The sequence below is a fragment of the Grammomys surdaster genome, unplaced genomic scaffold (genome assembly GCF_004785775.1).
Source record: "Grammomys surdaster isolate TR1022 unplaced genomic scaffold, NIH_TR_1.0 141, whole genome shotgun sequence".
In the NCBI taxonomy this organism is placed as follows: Eukaryota; Metazoa; Chordata; class Mammalia; order Rodentia; family Muridae; genus Grammomys; species Grammomys surdaster.
The window spans coordinates 6,882,588-6,898,663 of record NW_021604599.1 but is presented as its reverse complement, the minus strand read 5'-3'; the positions used below and the strand labels follow the sequence as shown (position 1 = coordinate 6,898,663).

General features: G+C 47.3%; 1 protein-coding gene across 1 annotated transcript; it reads left to right on the top strand.

Moving 5' to 3' along the window:
- Positions 1–895: 895 nt before the first annotated feature.
- Dmrt3 (doublesex and mab-3 related transcription factor 3) lies at positions 896–14,075 on the top strand. The gene is made up of 2 exons (XM_028764121.1): positions 896–1,631; positions 12,426–14,075. The coding sequence occupies exons 1-2, from the start codon at positions 1,163–1,165 to the stop codon at positions 13,385–13,387; spliced, it is 1,431 nt and encodes a 476-aa protein (XP_028619954.1). The 5' UTR covers positions 896–1,162; the 3' UTR covers positions 13,388–14,075.
- Positions 14,076–16,076: the final 2,001 nt, after the last annotated feature.

Below are 16,076 nucleotides of genomic sequence, written 5' to 3'. Positions count from 1 at the left end.
CCGTTGCGGGAACAAATACCAGGTAACTTTGGGGCCACTAATGTTTCTTCTGCCTACACTCTCGAAAAGTTTAAACAGTGCTTAAGGAAAGCATCCAAGAGAGCACTTCCCCGGCCTTCCAAGGCAGAAGTCTTTCAAGGCAGAGATGGTTTATTTTAAAAACAGACGGAGGTAAGTCGAAAATTAAAGTTACCCTCTAAAACAAGTTGTCTTCCTGAAGCCTGACAGGTTTTTAAAAAATACTCATTTTTCTCCTGCAGCAATGAAAGAGAAACTAGGTTGCAAAACGAAGCGAAGAATTCTCGAATCACTACCACCCCTCTCACTCCTGATTCCTCTTGCCAGGTGGCGACTGTCCCGTTCTTGAAACCCGGTCCTCCCTGGGCCGACTTGCGGTGTACCCTCAATTCTCTCGCAAGCTCCGAATTGCTGAGGCCAAGGGTGGAAATGAAAGCGATCTAGGGCTCAGTGCTTCCAGACCAGTCCCGGAACGACGTGAGAGGGTAGGGGAGAGGCCTGAGGGCTGGCTTGTAAGCACCCACCCCTCCCCATCGTCCCCCGCCCCACACCCGGTCCGCCCAGCGCGCCCGCTGTACCGCAGCGGCGCAGTCCCTCCCGGCTCAGGAAGGGGTAACAGAGGGCTTGGAAGTGGGGGCTGTGAGCGCCCCCGCCTGAGAGGCCTGGTTGCAGGTGGCGGGGAAGGTGAGGTGCTGGAACCCGAGGGGTGCCTGCCAGGGAGGAGGATAGCGCGTGGAGAGTGCAAGGAGGCTGGGACCCCAGGGGGTGGGGGTGGCGGCGGGGGGGGGGGGGGCCGGGGGGGGGGGGGGGGGGAAGGGCGGCGGAGGAGGTGCTGGGTTCAGTCTGCGGGGAAGGGACCAGGGGAGGAAGTGGCTCAGACCGTAATCAGAGCTCTCCCGGGCTCCTTGCAGCTGCCGGAGAGCCTCGGCGTGGGAGGACCAGCGGGTGGAGCCTGCGTCCCCCGAGAGCTGCGGGCAGAGAGGCGGCGCGCGTGGGGACCGGCGGGCTGCGAGCGCCATCGGAGCCGGGGAGACTGGTGCCGTACCTCCGGCCGCCGCCGACCTTCTGGGACCTTTCGAGAGCAGGCCTTCGAGCTCGAGCTCCGCGCTCCAGCTCCCGCCGCCGGCCGGGGGGAGCCCTGAGCATGAACGGCTACGGCTCCCCCTACCTGTATATGGGCGGCCCGGTGTCGCAGCCGCCGCGGGCGCCCTTGCAGCGCACACCCAAGTGCGCGCGCTGCCGGAACCACGGGGTGCTATCCTGGCTCAAGGGCCACAAACGCTACTGTCGCTTCAAGGACTGCACCTGCGAGAAGTGCATCCTGATCATCGAGCGGCAGCGGGTGATGGCGGCGCAGGTAGCGTTGCGCCGGCAGCAGGCCAACGAGAGCCTGGAGAGCCTCATCCCGGACTCGCTGCGGGCTCTGCCGGGGCCCCCACCGCCGGGGGACGCTGCCGCCACCGCCACCACCGCCTCGCAGTCGTCGCCAGCCTCCCAGACGTCCCAGCCGCCGGCGCCGCCTCGTCCCGCCGCCGAGTTGGCCGCGGCCGCCGCGCTGCGCTGGGTCGCGGAGCCCCCGCCCGGGACGCTGCCAGCGCAGCTTGCTAAGCCAGGTGAGAGCGTCTACGGGGCTGGGGTCTCTCGAGGATCCGTAGGGAAGGCCGAGGACAAGTTTGTGGCAAGTTGACCTGGTTAGGCCTGCCCACCCCCCACCAGGCACCGGTTTTTACTCTCCAGGCAAAGTGGGTGTTGAGAGTCTGAAGCCGGTGGAACCCAGGAGCCCGCCAGAGGGGCCAACCAAATAGCCTGGCTGAGTCTCCCCATCTTTAGATGCTTTTCTAGGGCTAAAAGGGAACATAGCAGGTTAGTTCCAAGAGTAAAATGTCTTGGGGAAGATGATTTTAAACGCACCAAGATGAGAATGGTTTTCTTGGCTGCCGGTTTTGGGGGGTGAGGTTGCTCCCACTTGGAGCTAGGGGGTAAGTAGGTGCTGGTTAGCAGTCAGGGCCCAGTGCTTTGCTGTTTCTAGATCATTTTTAGTTTGGTCTGGGACACGGAAGCAAAAAAAGGCGTTTAACTCTTACTTAAAGGAACTCGTAATCAGTTTTTAAAAAATTTTTTTTATTTGTTTTTGGCCTGGCTAAGAGGCCTCACGACTTAGAGTTCCATAAAATGAAGCGCCTTTTAAGAAAGGAAAAGGTTCCAAAAGGCTCCAAAGTGAGACCAGTTAACTCTTTTCTTGCTGAACCACTTCTTTGGTCCTCTATTACCGTTTTTCCGGACTGCCATGGTGTGAAGAAATTAAAAACAAAACTTGGCCTACAGTGGAGAAAACCTAGCAAGTGCTTTTCCAGGATTATGGGGGTGGGGTGGGGGCTTGGCCTGGCATGAAACAATGCGGGGCTTTCTGGACATCTAGCTTCCCTCTCTTCAGAAGTGCTTTGACTTGGGGATGGGGTAACAGTGGGCAGACCCCAGTTTCCACGTAGTTCTCTTTCTGGCTCCTTTCTGGGTCTGGCTGCTCCCTAACCCTCTATTTCGTCGGAGGAGCCTCTAGCTTCCTTCACTCCTGGCCTCCCTCAGCTTCATGGCAACCGGAATTCAATAGAGTTTGGTGTTTCCCCTTCACTGGGTAAATGTACAGAGGAGACGGCCCATCTCCTCCGGTATGGGGTGTATTGAAATTAGGAGTGAAAGGCCCGCAGTTTTTGGTAGCTATAGCTGCTGTCTCCACTTTCTCAGCTGCTCAGTGACAGCTCTTCTTCAGAGAACCCCCAGAGCACTGTGCTGAACTGGGGGGAAACTATACACGTGTTGGTGGTTGGCCAGTCAGTTCCACCTTCAGGCTCAGGTGTGCCCTGTAGGCCTGAAGTTCCGAAGGCAGTTGCTGACTGGGTTTTGTGAATTTTTAACTACAAGGAACATATAAGCATGTTTCAGAAGCGCAAACCCGCCCCCCAGAAACTTGGGCCTAGGGTGGGAAAAGGGTTTTCTGTATTTGTCCTGAGAACAAGGAGGAGAGTTTGGTCTTAGTCCCAGAAGTGATTCTATGCTCCTAACTTTTAATTCTCCATTCCGGGCGTTCCTGGCTCTAGGATTAGCGTCCCCAGGACTAGAGCAGAAGACCGAGTTAAAATTCACGTTGCTAGTTCAGTGCCCAGCTGCCTACCAGCAGCTTTTACAGAGCAGTAACCTTGAGTTCTGTGGTCTCTGTCCGAGTAGGGGACTCCTTTAACATCGTGTGGTCCTCCACCGGTTGTCCTCTTCCATAGCCAAGAGTTATGAAGAGTCACAAAATCCAAAACAAGCTGAAAATGGAGTGGGTGAGGACGTCTTGGAGGCCAAGTTGATGCAACGGTAGGAGGGTCCAAGCTTTAGGAGAATTAAAAGGGGCAAAGAATTTCAAGCGTGCAAACCAGGCTCGGTGCATGATTTCTCTCCTCTATGTTCACCAGATACTCAGGGGTAGCCTGAGCCTTTCCAAACTGAAAACAAGTGAAGGGGGAGGGGGAAAGGAAGAGGAAGGGGAAGAGGAAGAGGAGGAGGAGGAGGAAAGAAAGACATCCAGAGACTTAGCTGTGTGGGACCAGGGGTTCAGTTTCCAGCCGGTCACACCACATACCTTGTACATTGGCTAACTTTTGTTTTCGTTTATCAATTGCGTTCCGATAAGGAAAAGAAGATCACTTGGTTTGGGACAAGGTTCTAAAACAAACTGACTACAGTTTTTCACCAGGAGCACAAATAGATTGCTTCTATGCAACATTTTCTTTTTTTTAAAGCAACTCTGTTGGGAAGGGGCGGCCAAATTAAATTAAACACTCCTGGTCGGGACTGCCTGTTGTGGTAGATTTCTGCAATGTATTTGTATGTAGCACGCCATCATTTTTGGAAGCATATTAGATCTTCCTGTCTAAGTTAGTCCATTCCACCAAGAGAGTAAGTGTGTCCCCATTGGGGTGGAAGGGCTGTGAGCCAGTGCTCAGCAGCAGTCTCTGAGTCTAGAAACTGCTAGAACCGTTTAGGTCTGCTCCTTTGTCAGCTTGGGCTTTGAAAATTGGCTTGAGAATTTTGCAGGCAGAGGGCTCCCCTCACATCGCTATCACACTGAGGGAGTCTGTTTCTTCTCTGAATATTTGAGGAAAGCACAGGCCTTAAGAAGGCTGTTGGCTAGGCATCATGGGAGAAAGCTCATGTAGTTCAGGGAAAAGACATGAACACCAAAACTCGGTTTTCTAACTAGAAGGAATCTTCCTAAGCTCTCCTTCAGATGTCTTAAAGGAATGTTTGAGCACTGCTTTCAGTGTGAGTTTAAGAAGATTCTACCGACTATTTCAACTACGGATTGAAACTTGTGTTTTAATTATAGCCTTCTTCTCCCTGTCATCTCTGATGTAATTAAATTTGATTTTAATTTCGCTCCAATTTCTAAGTTACCCTTCACTATAGATACTGTGCAACCCACACACTCTACTCCTGACTTCCCTTTGTGTCCCCTCCATCACCCCCCCTCCGTGAAAACGACTCAGGGAGCCTAACCTTTTGCAGCTGTTTGAGCGTCTGACCCCAAGAAGTCTTAATCAAACCAGCCAAGCCAGCCTTTCAGGACCGAGGGCTCTGGATCTAAGGGAAGTTAAGGGTCATGGCCAAGGTGAGAAGCTACAGTCACATTTGCTACCTTACCTCAAACTTCTAGAGAAGGTTCCTGGGTGGCCATAGGCTCTGGTGCCTAGAGAGGAAAGATCAGTGGCTGTGGAATCTTCCCTGGTGTATATCTGCCATATGGCAGATGTACCATATCTATATCTATATATCTATATCTAGATATATCTATAGATATTTCTATAGATACCTACAGAGAATCCCTAGTTCTAGTCCAGTGTCTCTATAGATACCTGTAGATATATCTATAGATATAAATAGATATACCATAATATATATGCCATATGTATGTACATGTATGTGTAAGATAAATATATATAAGTTTAATTTAATTTAAATAACTGATATGTTTGTTATTTAAATGCTCTTGAATTGGAGATGGAAGGAAAATAAGATGTTCTTTAGTTCTGAGAGAAGCAGACAAGGCAGAGAGAAAGGAAGAGGGAGGGAGGGGGAGGGATTTGGAAAGCGGACCTTGTTTTGCCTCCTGCTGAAGCACCTTTATCTGGGCTTCCAGCCCCAGCTTGATTTGGGTTGCCCAGTCTGTCTGCTTCCTTCGTTGTAATTCTTTTCTCTTTTAATTCTCCAAAGAGAAATTCTTGGCCGTTTGTGTTAAGGGTTCCTGTCTGACTGTACACCCAGAGCAAGAAAGAAGCCAGGAACAATTTCAAGTCATCTGGGGTGTCTACCTGTGAATGGAAAAAACGAAAAAAAAAAAAAACGCATCTGGCTTTAAGATGGCTTGATTTGCAGCAAGGGTCTTTAAGAAAAGCCCGATAGAAAGAAATACCAGGACAGCAAGACTGCCACTTAGAACCTCTTATTCAGATCTGGCTTTGGTAGTAAAGAATCCAGTCTTTTCCTTACTAGATTTGTTGGGTAGGTCAGTTACAGTGATGTAGGGAATGCCTGACTGGCCAGGCACAGGAGGCTGGCCTTTCTGGTGGCCCTAGCCCTGGTTGGAGTGGCGGGTAGCTCAGGAGAGGCTTATAGTGACAGCATGCTGGCTTCTCTGAGAACTGAAGGTTGTCTGCTTGCCCCTAGTCACTGCTCCTCCCTTACCTAAGGACCTAAAGCAAGTCTCCCTGAGATCTTCCTTCTCAGCCCCTCTGGCCTCAGGTCCCTGCCTGCTTCCTCTTGATCCCGCCTACCCTGAGAGACATTGGAATGTTCCGGTCTGTCTGATGGAGCCGAGAACTAAGGTTAAAGGAAAAAGAGAATCCTCCCCTAGTAACTGGAGTCTGTTGCCAGGCAGAGAGCCCCAGCCTGCTCCATGCCTTATAAATCTGAGGGATGACGGTGCTCCCCACTTACAACCAACTTTTCCTCTCCCTGATGGATGAACTCTCGGGTTTAAAAGATTACAGTAATCACAGGAGGACAGTGTAAATCGAATCTGATAGCAATAACTTTTGGAGAAGGTCAGGCTCAAGTGAAACGTTACCAAGCAACAGGCGCTTTGTTTGCAAAATACAATCAAAGAGCATCGATGAGAAATTCTTTTCTGCAGCAAGTCAGCACTTTCTGTTAACAGCTTTACAGAGAGAAGGGGGGTAAATCTTCATAAATCAAAGACCCTGCAGAACTTGGAACCTTTTCCGGAACTGTTGCATTTCTTCCTGACTGGGAAGAAGAGTGCCCAGTGAAAACCCATTTGCCTGCCTGCCTGCCTTCTTTTTTACTCTATGATGGCTGTTTTTCTTTCTTTCTTTTACCATTTAACCTGCTGCACCCCCACCCCCACCCCTCTAGCCATTAACCGTTCAGGTCCTTGGAGTCCCTAGTTCTAGTCCAGTGTAGTTTTGATTACATAGTAGGCCTCTGGTCATCAAAGGACCACCACTTTGCCACACATATGTTCTGACTTACACACAGCATCTTAGCTGTCCCCCCAGCCTAATCAACACACTTTCCTTTTCTGGGAAGGAAAAGCATGAAGGTAGAGAGGTAGATGAGGGCTTCCCTTTTGTTTTATGGCTAAACAGATTTTAAAAAGTACAGCCACCTTCCAAATAATAGAACACAATGAGAAACTCAGAACATTCATCGCTTGTGGATTCTACAGTTACTAGTCAGACCTGAATTTCAGGCTGACATCAATGTTCTACTGTTCTCTGCCACGGAGTATTGCTTTATTAGCTCAGTGTCTTCATGTGTGAATAATATTCCCTTCTGTGTGAAGACACCATAGTCTGCACTGCTTCTGGCTTCTGTGTGACTCGCTGTGTAGCATCATAAAGTGAGAGCAATGGATCAGATACTTTGGAATTTTGCAAAAGGTTAGCTATCTTGTAAGCCCCAGTGGCCAAGGCAATGCTGCAGTTACCTGTGTATAATCTTACCTAGCCCAGTACCCAGGGATATCGAGGATTTAAGGGGATTTGTTAAGTAGAAGGATAAGCAACCAGCCAGTTACATCTTTGTAAATATCCAATGAACAGGAAATTTGTTGATTTCTCTGCAACCTTTTCAAAGCTTCTAGTTTCTAGGAAAGGGATCATGCTGATATCTTTTGTAAGACACGCTAAAATTGTAAATTATATTTCCTAAAGCTCACCAGCCCTGTCTAAGCAATGTCCCTACAAAATCTTGGCTTGACAGAATCTCAGACTTAGGTTCTTCCTGTCAGCCTCTTGAGTGTTAGGATTACCAGTGTGCACTACCAGGCCAGGTTAAGGAGATCATCCTGAACCCTTTATACAGTGTTAAATGGCGCTGATCTTCTCCAAAGCAAACCATTGAGTATTTCATGTTTACATAGGTGCACATGCACACACACACACACTTTTAGAACAAAATTTATTAATATCATCACTTTCTTCAAATTTCTACTCACTCAGTTTGTAATGATTCCTCACTCCTACTGTGAGATCATCAGAGAGTAGGAGAAACCCACTTTGTTAAATGTTTGACTCTGGACCCCCTGCCCCCCGAGGAGTTCCCCCTGCCATCACTGCCTAGAGATCTATCTCCCCAAAATCACAGGAGCATTTCCAACTGCATGTCGTGCTTCGGGGCGGGGCGAGTCTGTGATACCTGAGTTATGAGAATCCGGTCAGTGCTCTGTCTCGTTCTAGGTGTTAGGTGGGTTTAGGTTTTGTGCACTAATTGAATAGAGTCTCTAACGCCAGTGACAGCTAAGTCAGAGCCCTTTTCCATTTGTATGTAGTTTGAGCAAACTGTTTGTTTCATACAGATGGCAGGCTTTCTTAAACTATTTCAATACATTTTTCAAAAAGTTGTATTTTTATATGAAGAGACTCATAGAAAGATTGTTCAAATTGTAATTTTTAGACCGGAAGCCACTTTCTTTGATCTGTTCATTATTATTATTTATTTATTTTTAGCAAAAAAGAAAGTATAGCTGTCATTGCATGGCATATGTGCTTAGGAGGTGGCATTGTTTTTTGTTGTTGTTTTTTTAAAGAAAACATATCTTTAATGACGCTCTTGTAAACCTTAATGAAAAGCTTGTTTCAGGGTTGGAACGTGAGCATTTCTGCTTCGACCTCGGATATTTGATGATACTTTTAAAAGGTTTGGCGTTTTGTCTTTTGTAATGCTTAAAAAGCATGTCCTTACTTGTAATAACAGGCCTGTCATGACAGAAATATAGTGTCATGGTTTCATCTACTTTTGACTGGTTGGTTTTGCCTTCCTGTACTGTATTATAGAGTTAAAACTGTCAATTGAAATATACCTCCATTCTTTATGTTCCGACAAGAGTCTCTGTTTCAATAAGGCAGAAGGGAATATTCTTGTTTTGTGTTCTCAATTGACATTCCGTGGTTCTGTGTCTAGAAAGGCCTTTGCGCTTTACACCAATTGGAATGATTTGTACAGATCATTTAGGAGGGGAGACCCTGGAAATGTAAAGGAATACCTATTATTAAATTACTCTTTATCACTGAGCTTAACTCTTACCCTCTGTAATTACTTGTGAAAGTCTGTGTTTATAGCAGCCTGCAATGGCTTTAGTTTAGGTACATTAATAGACATCAGAGTTCCCCCAAATTGCAGGAACTGTCTGTTCTGCTTTTCAGAAATTATTTTTTGGGTGAGGAGTTTTCCTTGGTACAGGTTTTGAGGCCCATCATCTTTGGCTCTGTTTTGAAACCTGGCACCCTTGGGTGCTGGTGGGCATTCTGTGTACATTTATTTCTCAAATTTGTGTGCCCTCTGGTATGTCAACCTGCTTCTCTCTCTGGCCGGTGCCTCCCCCTCCATGGCATAATCACTGCTGAACTCAGTTGATTACAAAGCTCTTAATTCATGCATTTGGTTCCTAGGACATCCTGTCAGCTTTTCTCACAGTTAGCAATAGCCTGGACACTGACACTGGGATGCTGAGGAGCCCAGAAATCTTTGAAGAGCAGGGATGACTCAGCACAGTGCTCCTTCTCCTCCTCCACAGTTCAAAAACCCCAAAGCACACAGTAAACTGGCAAATACCCCAAAGCACACAGCACACTGGCAAATACCCCAAAGCACACAGTACACTGGCAAATACCCCAAAGTGCACAGTACATTGGCATGTAGCATGGACAGAGGACAGCACAGAGAGTGGAGAATGGCTTCACCACCATTTGTCATTTGAGGCCTTCCAGTTACCTAAACAAGCTGGCAGCCATGTAAGATGACATGAGGTGTGTTCTGAAGAACTTGGAAAATAGATACAAAGGTAGAATTGTATCCTGTCCAACTTAAAATCCTGCCTCCCAGTGTCTGTCGCTGCCTTGAGGAAAATATGTTTTTATAGGTTTGTTTAAGTAGCTGGAGCATCGACCCTAAGTGTCCCTCACTCACCTGGTCCAGGGGTTACCTGGAGCCTGGAGTCAGCTGTGGAAGACTGAACCAGGCTGATGAAGCTGTTTTGCTGAAGAAGTTTTCAGTGTTTGAATCCACCCAAGGCGTGTGAAATGTTACCTTTTAAGACACGAAGCTTTTTTAAAGCTTGTTTCTGTTCAGGATGGCAAGGTTGAGAGCTTTCCAGGTGTGTAAATGTGCCCCTTATTCTCAAAGACAAGGCCATTTCTCTAGCAGAAGCAAAACAACAACAAACAAAACCCAAACCTTACCAGTTCAGCAGACTGCTGTGATACCTTGTCTTATTTTTCTTGTTTTATGGTAAAATATAGGTGACAGATTTTTTTTTTACCATCTTAAGGTGGACAGCTTGTTGACATTAAAGACGTTTATGAGGCTTTAAAACAGCCACTACTACCCATCCAGCACATTTTCATTATCCTCTGTTGAAACCCCGTGTTCATTAAAGAGTAACTCCTGTCTCCCCTCCCCTAGAACTACCTTTCTACCGTCTCTGTGCTGTGTCCACTCTGAGCACCTCATAGAAGTGAAATCACGTAACTTCTTTTGTGGACAGCTTATTTTAGTTAGAATATCATTTAAAGTTCTTCCATATAGCAGATATCAGAATTCCATTCCTTTTTGAGCCTGAATAATATTCTGTTTATCCCTTCAGTCATTGATGAACAATGTGGGTTGCTCCAACCTTAGGATCCCTGTGAATAATGTATTCCATGCCTCCAGAACTATACCTGGTCTTGTGTGCTTTCTCTCCAGCACATGCATCTGTTTCCCCGAGTTAATAACTTCCACGAGTTTATGCTTCCTGCTGTCTCCCGTCTGTCTTTTGATTCGGTCTATTGTAGGGTCAATAAATGCATGATGCTGATGATAGACCATAGAAGCTGAATCTAGGTGTCTAGAGATGTGTACCATTGTAAACATATCATATGTACATGGGGAAAATACTGAACTTGTTTTCCAAGGCTCTATTGAACAGGGGTCAAAATGCAACTGTGGGCTCATTTCAGAGCTAACACACTGTCACTGTCTAGCCCTTCTCGGAGGGTTTGGGAATAAGAGTGTTGGGGAGTTATCTATGGGGTCATGCGTCAGGGGGATATACATGAGTGCAGGCTGCCTAGAATATAAATCTACAGGAGCCTTTTTGTTTGGTCGGTTTTATCTTGTGTGCCAAGGACAGGGGATTCAAGCAGTTCAGTAACTGGGAGGTAAAAGCTGGACCTGTTGTCCTGGGAAGCAGAAGGAGAGAAGATGCTAAATTTGTGTTGTAAAACTAGGTCTTTGGTGAATCCCAGAGTAACCACTGGGAGCAAAGGGGGGATTCATTGTGTAGACTACAAATGAACCCCAACAATAGAAACCTACTAGCTTTTATTGAAAAGAACAGTGTACTATAGGTGACAGTTTGGGACGAGTATGCATTTGTATTCGATGTGGTTGAAACCTGAATGCTTTGTTATAATCTAAGAATGCTTTAAAACTCTTGTGTTTGGCTACAGGCTTTTGTTGGCTTCCCTTGTGCTTAGGATCCGTGTGGTGTTAGAGACATGTCCATCAATGGGCCTTTGTTAAAAGCTTTGAAAGTAAACAACAACAGGTAGGAGAGGGTGCCTTCTAGAAGCTGCTTTGATGAAATTTCACCTCTGGCTATCTGCACACAAGCAGGTTTGCCCACAGAGACTCACAATGAAGCTATTCAGGCCAGAAGAGAAAACACAGGTCCACGACTCTCTCACAGCCTGACAACTGCCTCATCAGGAGTGGTTTTCTTTTCTTTTTTATTTTCCTGTTTTCTTTTCCTTCCTTCCTCCCTCCCTTCCTCCTTCCTTCCCTCCCTCCCTCCCTCCCTTCCTTCCTTTTTCCTTCAGATCAGTTACTCTGGATTAAGCAGCCACTACTAGCACATTCTTTTTAAAGGATAACAATCTATTTGCATGTAGTTTGCTAGTAAAAAAAAAAATGCTCCTTTATTTACAATGAAGCCCAGAGCCCTCTTGCCCACTCCCTTCTGACTATTTAGTATTGCAGCGCTTTCTCCTCTTGGGTAACATCCTAAGTTAAAATGTCACATTGGCAACTGGTCTGTTTCATAGCTAGTCTTGGCTCTATTAAGAAAATTCTTTGTCATCCTTCCTCCTCCAAACATACTTTGAAACGTTGCTGTAGGTCCTTTCCATGGCACACCAAAGGCACCTGTCTACCTCTTGCCATACATGGTGGACAGTTTCTGAACCTTCCAGCCATTTCTTTCTCCTCTCCAGCATCTGTCCTGCCATCCAGGATTTGAACTGGCTTTGTTTGGTCTTTAGTAAAGGCCCAGGCTGCTGACTTTGCCTGGCCCTTCATTCAGTGGCCTTTTACAAGTGATTTCAAGGGTTGCATTTATCTTTCACTTAGAAACTAGTTATTGTACATGATAACCTGATTTTATTAAAAAAAAAAAACAACGAAAAAACCAACAAACCAGACCTGTCCTGATCACAAGCCCTACTTAGCATAAAAGCAGGCCATGGGAAGCAGGTGGGATTATTAAAGTCCCCTATGGGGTGTGTGCAGCAGGTGATGATGGCCAGAGCCCCTCCTGTGGCCTTTTCCTGTGCTCTGGCTTGGTTCAGAGACTCACAGGCCCACTATGTGGGTAGCTGGTGGGGTGAAGTCCAGGCCTTCTGTGCTTACACATTTATGTGGCCATTCTGTTTTTAAGGCAAGCCTCCTCTCCTACAGCATTCCGAGAAAACACTGATTGCACCATCTTTTACTGACTCCCTTTGCCAATGGCTTTTGATTTCTTCTTTAAAGGCTGGCAGTGTGTTATGACCCATTGAGCCAAACTCCCTCATCCCAGAAGGCTGAGTGCTGCTTGACTCTGAGCACACCAAGGAAGGGATTAACCCAACTGTTCTCTTGTCTTTCAGATTTGACTGAAGAGCGACTTGGGGACAGCAGTTCAGCGGACAATGCTGCGGAGGCCTTCAGTGACAAAGACACAGACCAGAGGAGCTCCCCAGATGTTGTCAAAAGCAAGAACTGCTTCACTCCGGAGAGCCCCGAGATCGTGTCCGTGGATGAAGGTGGGTACGCCGTGCAGAAAAACGGGGGCAACCCCGAGAGCTGCCCTGACAGTCCTAAGTACCACGCCGAGCAGAGCCACCTCCTGATCGAGGGCCCGTCGGGGACCGTCTCTCTACCCTTCAGCTTGAAAGCCAACCGGCCACCCCTGGAAGTGTTGAAGAAAATCTTTCCCAACCAGAAGCCCACTGTACTGGAGCTCATCCTGAAAGGCTGCGGGGGCGACCTGGTCAGTGCTGTGGAGGTCCTGCTGTCCAGTCGATCCTCCGCGGTTGGGGCGGAGCGGACGGCCGAGGAGAGCCTAGTGCTGCCCTCTAGCGGCCATATCTTTGAACACACGCTGGGCTCCTACCCTATCTCTTCCTCCAAGTGGTCGGTGGGCTCTGCCTTCCGAGTCCCTGACACCTTACGCTTTTCCGCGGACTCCAGCAACGTGGTCCCCAACCCGTTGGCTGTGCCCCTGCAGCATCCTTTCCCCCAGCCACCCCGGTACCCGCTGATGCTGAGGAATACATTGGCCAGAAACCAGTCAAGCCCCTTTTTGCCCAATGATGTCACCCTGTGGAACACCATGACGCTGCAGCAGCAGTACCAGCTGAGGTCCCAGTATGTCAGTCCATTTCCCAGTAACTCCACTAGCGTCTTCCGGAGCTCGCCCGTGCTCTCCTCTCGCACCACGGAGGACCCTCGGATCTCCATCCCCGACGACGGGTGTCCAATCGTGACAAAGCAGTCCATCTACACAGAGGATGACTACGACGAGAGGTCTGACTCCTCGGATTCTAGAATACTCAACACGTCATCGTAAAGTGTACCTATGGCTGGTGACCAGGTGACATTTTGTGTGTGCTGGAACCCTGGGCCCCCCAGGAGAGTCCACTAATACTGTATACTCTTTCCTCCTGTTTGACAAAGTGACTGTGCTTGATAGTCTATACATTAGCAATAAAAACATAACTTATTTAATTTCCTGTATTTCACTGGAAAATGCCAAATAGCTCTCTGCTCTGTGGATTTAGTGCTGAGTGTAAATGAGTTTAAATCTGAGGACTGACTGCCTGGAGAGGCTGGGCCAGTGGGGGATTTCATTGGGGGGGGGTGGTCAGCTTTACTCCTGAATTCAACCTGAACTGTTCAGTGAAATAGTATACTTGAATGCCATTTTGTAAAAGAGGATTCCTCAGGATACTGGAAACCTTAGTGGTTTGATTGCCGACTGGCTATGAGCAGGGGCTCCCATTCTAAAGAGAGACTGCATTCAGACCAGAGCGGACTGCGCAGCCTCTTATTTAAGCTCGGACAGTTTTCAGAGACAAACTCCATTAAGAATTATTCTTTTCACATGGCTGAACCGAAACACGTGTAATGTCAACATAAAAACCCAATCCCAGCTGTGAACTGCATGAAACGTTATCTCGGAACGAACACAAGATTAAGCTTTGTCAGGTTAATGTAGCATGCTAAGTAAGGACTCTAGAAAAATAAACTAAGGACATGATCTTGGTTGATGTCTTTTCTGCTTGTGGAAGGAAGATCTCCAAACATAGAACCTCCCTGTTAACGCATGGGTCTGAAACCAAGATACCGTTCAGTGGGGACATGTCTTACACTGGTCATTTCCTGTCCTGGTGGGGCCTGGGTTCAGCAGATGTGGGCTCTGGTTCACTCCCCAGCACTCCAAACTAATCAGTACCAGTAAAACACAGTAAACTACTAAGAGTGTACGGCTAAGTGAGAGTAAGAAGCGAGGTGTGTCCAGTAGAGACCTGACAAAATACGTGAAGTCCGTGGACGCCGTCACCCCGGAAGTCCGGCAGCCTCACATTCAGAATATAGGTGTGAGCTCTCCGATTTCCGTTTGAATGATTCTAGTATAAGGCAAAGCATTCAGGGCTCCCTCCCACCCCCACCCCAGGAAAGCATTCTTGGGCTTGCCGTGCCATAACTCACTGTTCCTGTTCTTCAGAATGCCCGAGAGGGGTGATTACTGCTTCTCAGGTCAGACAATTATGCTACAATTGTACCTTATGAATCTGGAAGGGAAAGCGAGTAGTCAAAGCACAAGGGGCTCTACCTGAGGAGATGCAGGGAGCACCCCTCGACAAGTGTCAGCTTTGAGGGGCTCTTGAGTGATGGGAGGGTCATCATTCATCCTGAGATTCCTTCAAGTCCAGAACAGCTCTGGGAGAAGGATCTTATTCAAAAGAAGAATCTCATTTTTCATTCCACAGGGTGCCTCTGAGATGAGCAATCTTAGAGAAAGATTTCTTTGTGTTGCTTGGACTATTAATAATGTTTTCATGGACACAGTTACATACCAGAGTGCTTGAAAGTAAATATCATTTTTATTGTTGAGGCTCTGTGTAAACATTAGCTTCCAGAAAGTGAAAGAATAACTTGTCCTTTGAACTTAAAGGTGTGACGTGGCCCTGATGTCTAATGTCTGAGTCTGCCCGAGGCAAATACATTTTAAAAGACATTTGCATCCCCATGGTTTTCCTCACCTTGGTTTAACAAGCAGCAATGATAAAGCTTCTGTTTGAACCAAGCTGTTATGAAGCCTGCCTTTAGATATCACTTCTCCAGGTTGAGCTGAGTGGTCCCAGGTGGACCGAAAATTGATTGACATGTACCATCAATGTCTTAGACTTCTTATGGCAGACAGCAAGACAGAAATATCTGTGAACCAGTTTACCTGTGAGCTGGTCTGGTCCCTCCCCACATCCTGTGTTACCTTTCGAAAAAAAAAATATTTTGGTGGGATAGGAGTGGGCATGGACTCTAGAGTGAGAGATCATTCCTTGGTTCCCTCTACATTCCTGTTAGGTCCCTGTGGTTAAAGTGGCACAACCTCTCAGATTCTGACTCGGGCGATCATCCTGCAACAGCATGTAGAGTTCAAGCGAGCCGGGTATACCTACCCACAAGCACTCAGCTGCTCTTCCTCATGCAAGTAAACATCTGGATGTGGGGTCAGGGGGAAATCACCCCACTTCCAGATAAATTCCAACTATCACATAGCAACTGGGTGCTTGGCTGTGGACTTGCAATATTCACTGTCTGTCCTGGAAGTCTGTCTGTCCGGTCTGATTAGAAGTTGATTCACACTGAACTCCAGTCTCTCTGTTTCCTTCTGGTGAGGTTCTGTCTACTAATTTTAGTTAAATGCTTCTTTCACCTAAGATGTTGAGAGTGTGTTCGTTGTTTCTGTGATCCTTCTGTCTCAAAGTGGTTTGCGCATCCTGGGGCAACATTTCCAAGGTAAATTGCTGAACAGATTTTGCCATGAGTCAGAATCCCTGGCTTTTGGGACAGTATACATCCACCGTCCTCGAGGTAATTTGTGACTTCACTAGATTAGAGAATGGTTTCTCTCTCTCCCATGGTGCTTTTCTTCTCAGACCTGTGTCGAGTGAAAGGATCGAGGGATATAAACTCTTAAAACTGAGATTCCCAGTCTACCTTTACATGGCAAGGTAAACCTCATTGTGTATGCA

Bases quoted from the DNA above. Each gene is read 5' to 3' on its own strand.
- Dmrt3 (XM_028764121.1), top strand. From the start codon at position 1,163: ATGAACGGCTACGGCTCCCCCTACCTGTATATGGGCGGCCCGGTGTCG. The intron at 1,632-12,425 runs GTGAGAGCGTCT...CTTGTCTTTCAG, and splicing joins AGCGCAGCTTGCTAAGCCAG to ATTTGACTGAAGAGCGACTT.